At 39.4% G+C, this 8,063-nt stretch overlaps 1 protein-coding gene across 1 annotated transcript; it reads right to left on the minus strand.

The window, feature by feature from the left end:
- Nucleotides 1-1,346: 1,346 nt before the first annotated feature.
- Nucleotides 1,347-2,899, minus strand: LOC134465658 (G-protein coupled receptor 55). The gene is made up of 2 exons (XM_063219439.1): nucleotides 2,815-2,899; nucleotides 1,347-2,280 (listed from the first exon to the last, which is right to left on the minus strand). Exons 1-2 carry the CDS (start codon nucleotides 2,826-2,828, stop codon nucleotides 1,347-1,349), a joined length of 948 nt encoding a protein of 315 aa, XP_063075509.1. The 5' UTR covers nucleotides 2,829-2,899.
- Nucleotides 2,900-8,063: the final 5,164 nt, after the last annotated feature.

Raw genomic sequence — 8,063 nt, forward strand, 5'->3', positions numbered from 1 at the left:
CTTGTTGACAGTGCAACAGTGTTGCTTCTGACCCAAGTGGTAAAAATTACTCCAAGGACATAGTAGAGTCCTCAATGAGGTTAAAAATAATCATAGAGGGTCAGCTACAGAAATCACAGGAACATGCCTCCATCTCTGTTGACATATCTACAATGCCGACAAAAATAAACAGGAATGGGGTTTACGGGATAGCAAAGAGGATGCCGCACCTTTTAGGTTTGTGAAAAGCATTTCTAGACCAAAGTTTAAAAGTTTGAACTGTTTGGCAGAACACACAATGTGGAAAATTGGAGTAAAACACCCTCACCAAAACCAAAACGCATCCCCACTTTTAAGTATGGCGAGATCATCACATGAGGGTATAGCTTAGTGTCTCAGGCCCTTTATTGAGACATTATATAGAAAAAACAGAGGTAGTCTGTCACACAGTTGAAGCGCAAAAGAGGATGGGTGCTGATGCAGAACAACAAACCATATTTTAGAAGCAAATCAATTACAATGGCTTCAGAACAATAAAATACACATTCTGGAATACTCCCCCCACCCAGCCCTGATATAAACTCCATTGAGAGGATATGCCGTGACCTTAAGAGATCTATCCATTCCAGACATCCCAGAGGAGGGGCAATTTTGTAAGCGGGGGACAAGAATTCATCCAGACCTGCAATGTCTCGTTACGGCTATCACAGCATAGCCTCTTAGTGCAGATGGGGTCGTCGGCGGGCCTATTCACTATTTGCTGAAAATACTCAATTAAATCGTAACAACATTGCTATGACAGATTTAGACATAGCCATTACAATGTTGGTGACAGTAAGGTTATAACATAGGCTCTGCGCTAAGGGGTTAAATAATGCTTAACCACCTATTGAATGAAAGGGTGTACTTATTCCTTGCTGTCCTATGAATGTTTACATCTTATGGGCAATAAAAACAGGATAACATGCAACTGCTTTGGGTGGTGTTGGTTAAAGCAGAAACTGTTTGTTCCTTCTTGCGCTTGTAGCTAAAATCAGACCATAAACTGACCAATCTACACTGAAATGTAAGAAATTTTAAAGGGTGTACAAACATTCTCCCCACTGTAAATAGTAGAACATAACGACAGGCTATAATGCTTAATGTTTGTCATTGCTGTGATCATTGTCATTGCTATTTCAATTCTTTGTATGACCAGAGCATGTAAAGAAATTGACAAATAAAACCAACTTTAACTTGATCAGCCATATTAGTAACAGTCATCAGGTTCATAAGATGCTGACTCTTGAAACATTTGCATGGATGTGCATTCTTAATTGAGAGGCAGATTTAGTTTTCTTTTTTTAAAATAAATAACTATTCTACAATTATACCTCTGATGTGCTGGTAGTTCTCTTTTGACTTATAGACAGCCTGATGGTTCCTCTAGAAGAGCGGACTTCTTTGGCAATGAAATAGTAGCAGATGGCATCCAGGCAGCAGGTTACATTGGCCAAGCACATGGCAACCTGCACAAACAGGGCAATTCTAGTCTGAGACTGGCAGGATGTGATAATGCCTTGGCGCACAAGGAACTGCAGGAAGATGCCAAGGTGGCAGGGAGTGAAAGGTATCAGGAATGCACAGAGACTGCTGTACATGATCCTCTCGGCCACACGGCTCTTGGCGCTCTGCCCTTGTGACTGCCTCAGAGTGCGGATGTTCTGCACAGAGCACATTATGAGCACAGCGGCTGGGAGCAGGAAGCCGAACACCTCCAGACAGGCTATGAGGCCCAGACTCCAGCCTTTATCTGAAAAACCATGGAAACAGTGGAATGGTTTGTCAGAGTTGTCCCTGAATGTGTATATAGGTGACGTTGCACCCAATGCCAGACACCAGATGATCATGCAAACTACCACGGCTGCTTTTGGAGATCGAATCTCTTTGGCACGGAATGGATGCTGGATGGCAATGTAACGATCCACGGCAATGCAAGTAATGGTGTAGATGCTCCCGTACATCCCTACAAAATACATGGCCTCCAGAAAGGAGCAGAAGAGCTTCTTGCTGGCCTCCCAGCAGTGTTTTATGGCATGCATCTTGAATGGCAACAGGAGGAGCAAGAGCAAGTCCATTAGAGCCAGGTTGGTCATGTAAATAGTAGATTCGTTCCATTTTCGCAGAACGACACAGAAGACGGTCAGTGCAAGGGTGTTCAGGACCAGTCCAAACACAAAGGTTGGCACATATATGATCAGCTCCAAAGACTGCATCAGCTTGTCCACATCCTCAAATGAACAGCTGTTTGTCACCACGGCACTATAAATGGTTGAAAACATATCCATTATTAGCGAGTTGATATTTGTAATGACTTTCACTCTGATTTCTGTCTCGTGAGTAGACATGTAATTACCAATTAATATCTTATGGCTTCACTATTTTAGAATGTTTTGCGGTCTTTAATGAAATATAGGCCAACTTGCAATTATCTGGTTATGCAATGGTCTTAATATTTCAATTTCAAAATAGGCCATACTCATAAACTCATTCAAGACACATATTGCTTTGGTGACTGATACATTGACACTGTTTTCTTTCAAGCTGAGTTTCCTTAACAAAATCTTTTTTTTAAATCCTTTTTTTTGCGTCTTTAAATTTAAGACAATAAAAGATTCCAACATTCTACAAATCATTTGGCATAAATTGTATTGTGACAATAACAAAGGTCACCATATTCATGTAGGCTATCTATACTTGGTCATGTGTTACACAAATCTGTATACAGAGCCAATATGATATGGCTTTTTTATAGGATTAGGCCTACCTATTGAAGAAGAATAAATGGTTCTTTACCTGCAGATGTTCATGATTTACACCAACAATTGGTTAATGCTGTCGATCTGAAAAGCAGTTCATCAGGCTTGCATGAATCTTGTCAATCACGGATTTAGTCACACATCTCTGTCTCAGTGCCTATGCACGAGATGGCATGGATATGCATCTGAGTCATGAAGTCATGCTGCCTAACCTCAACCACCTCCTTCCCTTTCTCAGTCGTGTGGGTAGGTGTGCGCACATCTCAAGCACTCTCTCAAATAATAAAAAAAGATAAACAGCTGCGAAGGGCACCAAAAGGCAAACGATACATGAACTTAAGCAAAGCATTTTTTCTGTGCAGCAGTGCATGTTACCTGCACATATGACAAAATATAACATAGGCCTAATTACAGCCCCTGATCTTGTGACATAAATTAAAACTGCAGAATGAATATAGATAGGCTACATATTGAGTATGAAGTTGTGGACAGGTGAAAAAAAAAGTTTAAATTACCTCAGAGACTTCACCCTACATCTGCTTGTAAAAACGCATTCGTTATGACACTTCTGCTTAAAAAGCACTCTCTTTCACCACTTCCTTTTCCCGTCTGTCTGGCTCTTTTTTGTTGTCTGGCTAGACTGACACGCGTTTGGACTCTAAAGAATCATCAACTAATTCCATTTATATTGTTATGTGCTCACTTTAATGATACAATAATTTGTAATATTTGTAAAAAAGTCTGGAAGTCAATGAAATGGCAATGGCAAAAAAGTGTACAAATTAAGTGTATTGTATAGGCCTGTTGAATCCACTAAAATAATTGCTTCACTATTTATTGTTTCTTTATGTCTAAATTATGATGACACTGTAAAAAACACACAAAAAATTATAGTGTAGGCCTACGTGCTTTCCTGTAAATGAAGTCTGGTTTTCCTTTGTGGTCTGATTTGCAGAATCAGTTTCTAAAGCAGAAGACCTGTAAATTAGGCCTACGTTGTCAGGAAGAATGTGCTTAAAGATGACGGTGTCCCTGAAAGGCTATGAAATGGCTTAGAGGCAAGCAGTATCATTTCATCGGCATATTAATGGGCTTTCGTGGTCAGATGATGTCTTCAAATAAATTCCGGCTATTTGGAAAAAAGTGAAAAAGGCAAAAGCTTGGCTAGTATAGACTGTAGAAACCATGGGGAAACCATGGTTCTTCCAGTAATTTGGGGTTCATGCAGGGAACTTTTGGATTCCTCCACGAACCAGTTGGGGGCTCTAAATTTAATAAGCAGTAATATTTTGGGTGAAGTGTCAATTGTAGGTAGGCCTATACTGTTGGCTAGGTGGGGCACTCTTCTCTATCACTATCTATTACTACTTTATAATTCGTATCGATCTTAAAGTCACATTATCTCTGCAACAACCCTTGTGAAAATCGACCATGAAAAAACATGATTTCGTGTTTTTTTGAACATGGTTTGGCACGGTTTTTGGTTTGACTATGGTTTAACTATAAAATTAACCATGGTTTACTCTGAAAACTAACCATGGTTTTACAGCTATAGCTATTCATTGAATTACATTTAGCTGCCGCTTTTTTAATCCAACGCACATATTGGTGACAGACCTTGGATCAATGTGGGGTTAGATGCCTTGCTCAAGGGCACTTCAGTCATGGATGGAGGTGAAGGGAGAGGTACGGATTTGGACCTGTAACTCTGTGATCTTCAGTCCAACTCCCTAACCATTGCACCATGGGTTTCATGTTTTTTTTTAGTGACCATGAAACCCACAATTAGCCATGTTTTTTGAGCATGGTTTGTGACTATGGTAAAACTATAAACACAAACCATGCAGAAAAAAACATGAAAACATGAATAACCATGATCCAGGAACCACGGTTAGTCAGGAAGCACGGTTTTCATGGTTACCCAATACTAATACGGTTGGTACGGAGTAGTTATAGAGAAACCATACTCTCTGAAGATGCTAAGATATTAAGGAGAGCTTTCAAACGACATGAAAACCAACAATGTGTGGCTAAATTGACTGACATAATCATGGCCGTAACTACCATTGAGGATACAGAGGTCATGTCCTCTGTATTTTTTTTCAGTAATGTAAAATGCATCTATGATGAAAATCGATATAGATCAATAAGGATAAATTCAGTCTCTATGCCACCCCCATTTATCCTCCAGGCAGTGATTAATGAAAACAAACTTAAGAGTTTGTCTGAAGTGTTTCAAGCATTCTAAATGTAGGCTACAGTGTGCAGTAAATGCACTTGACCTCGGTATTTGAAAATGTCTGGTTACGGCCCTGGACATAAGCAAGGATGAAGTGTTCTACCTTGTGCCAGATTCATGAAAATGCAGTTCTGCAAATGTGGAGTGTCTTTGCAAAGAAGAGCGGGCTGATATTGCCACATCAAGATGTGCTATGCTGATAGACTTCCAGCCAGTAAGTCTGAGTGTAATAAACGCCAAAGGTGCTGCAACAATGGATTAGTTTAGGGTGTACATTCATGCAACCATGTTAATTTATTATAAAAAAGAAATTCTACTTTGCCCCTTTGAAGATAGGGTTCATTTTTAAATTGCTTTGCACAGGTTATAATCTGTTTTTTTTTGTCTTTCTGACATTTTTTATATTACGAAAACATGGCATTTGGGTATGTGTAGACTTCTTACTATAACCAACAAGTTAATAGTAGAGTGTAACAGAAGCCAACTAGCAGAGTTTGGCGTGGAACATTAGTAAACCTCCCACCCGAAGTGTCAATACAGTGCGGTAATTGGGCTATCGGACTGGCCCTTTAGCTCAGCGCGCTCGTACTGTGACTCCCATTGCCAAACCAATATAGTTGACGAGGTGGCAGGTTCACGCCCCGAGGGGGACAAACTGTGCAGGAACACCTCCGTCACAAGAGGAAAACACATTTGCCACATCTATACCATTTTGTCAGATTCTGTGGAGGGGAAGGAAAATATAACATGCAGCCTATGTATAAACGGTGTTAAAGGATAACTTCTGCCAATTTTAATATGCTGTTGTATTGCTCACGCTACCCTTGACTTGTCAGTACCCGGTGATGCTGCATTTTTTGACTCAGCCCTTTCCGAGATCTGAGCTATTCTAATGGGGGCAGACTTTGTTAAACATAGGTTTACTCCAAATATTATCCGAAAAGGTATCACTGTTTGCTAGTTGTCTGCTGTTGCATGAACTTTTGGATGTTCTTGGGAATAAATCAAGATGTTTTTTTAAAAATGTAAACAAACGCCTCAGGTACTGACAAGTCCAGGGTAGTGGTAGCATTAAACTGCATGTTGAAATTGGCGGAAGATACCCTTTTTCGGTGCACTAGGATGTGGCCAGAATGGGTACTGCAACTTTGCTGCTCATTGAAACTGTGCTGCATGTTACAAATTTGATCTTTGCATGAATATTAACTAAATAATAAACCTATATTTACAAGTTCAACCAAAGTACAGTACGTTTTGCAGCTGAAAATGTCTATTTTTGGAAATTCAAAATGGCGGACCATGGAGAAGATCCCCCTTTTCATGTATGGAAAGTGCAATTTTCTCAGTCATAATTAATACTTAAAATTTGATGGTGGTGGTAAGTATTCATTAAAAAGGTAACATTAGTGAATGGGTAGCATGAATTCTGGAAATAAACAACTAAAAATCTTACAGAGTGCACCTTTAAAGGGACACTGTGTGAGATTTTTAGTAGTTTATTTCCAGAATTCATGCTGCCCATTCACTAATGTGACCTTTTCCATGAATATTTACCACCACCATCAAATTCTAAGTACCGGTATTCATTATGACTGGAAAAATAGCACTTTTCATACGTGAAAAGGGGGATCTTGTCCATAGTCCGCCATTTTGAATTTCCAAAAATAGCCATTTTTAGCTGCAAAATGACTCTACTTGGACCATACTAGAAAATATTTCTTTATTGCTTAGAAAACTTCAAATTTGGCAATTGGCAGCCCAGTTTCATTGAGCAGCATAGTTGCAGTACCCTTTTTTTTTACCATTTCCTGCACAGTGTCCCTTTAAGACAATTAGAAGATATTATGTTTGGAAGAGACAATTACAGCTATGGGATGATGTGACTATATATTTCCCAATACATTTGGTTTAAATTCATCTATTTACATATTTTCATCGACATATTACACAAAAAATAGACACTATAGGCCAAGGCCTACAGTTAGGGCCATAAATATTTGGACATCTGCACCATTTTCATCTTTTTGGTGCTGTACACCATCCCAATGGATTTGAAATGAAACAAACGAGATGTACATTAACAGCAGACTTTTAGCTTTAATATGGAGGTGTTTGCGTCCAAATCGAGTGAACTGTGAAGGTATTATGACATTTTCTATCAGTGCCACCCCTTTTTTAAGGGACCAAAAGTAATTGGACAGTCTAGTATTAATACATCAAACATTCAATTTTTAATTATTTGGTTGCAAATACTTTCCAGTCAGTTACAACCTGTAATTTGCAATCCATAGACATCAATAGACACCGGGTTTTATCCCTGGTGATGCTATAGTGAGCTCTATTGCAACAGTCTTCAGTTCCTGCTTATTCTTAGGGTATTTTCCCTTCAGTTTTGCCAGCAGCAAGTGAAATGCTTGCTCAACCGTACTCAGGTGAGGTGATTGACTGGGCCATTGAATAATATTCCACTTTTTTGGGGTAGAAATGGCTTAGTGGCTTTCAGATGAAGCTTTGGGTCATTGTCCATCTGCACTGCGAAGCATTGCCCAATGAGTTCAGAACCATTAGGTTTAATATGACATGATAATATAGCCTGAAAATCTTCAGAATTCATCCTGTGGCTTTTGTCGGTAGTCCTCATCATCAATAAATATAAGGGGAAAATAGTATTGACAGATATGCATGCCCACACCATGACACTACCACCACCATGATTCACTGATTGGGTGGTATGCTTTGAATCATGAGCAATCCCTTCCCTTCTCTATAGTCCTTCCTTCCCATTACCCTTGTACAAGATGATTATTGTCTCCTCTGTCCATAGGATGTAGCTCAAGACCTATACAGTCTTTTTAAGACGTTGTTTGGCAAAGCCAAATCTGGTATTGCTATTTCTGATGCAATCAATAGTTTACATCTTTTAGTGAACCCTCTGTATTTCCTATGGTGAAGTATTCCTGAATGTTCTTGGTCTTTTTCTTGATTGTTGCCTTGGACATGTATCCACCGTTTACCTGGACAGTGTTCTACATCTGGCAAACTGTTGG

This window comes from Engraulis encrasicolus, chromosome 16, assembly GCF_034702125.1.
Source record: "Engraulis encrasicolus isolate BLACKSEA-1 chromosome 16, IST_EnEncr_1.0, whole genome shotgun sequence".
NCBI classification, from domain to species: domain Eukaryota; kingdom Metazoa; phylum Chordata; class Actinopteri; order Clupeiformes; family Engraulidae; genus Engraulis; species Engraulis encrasicolus.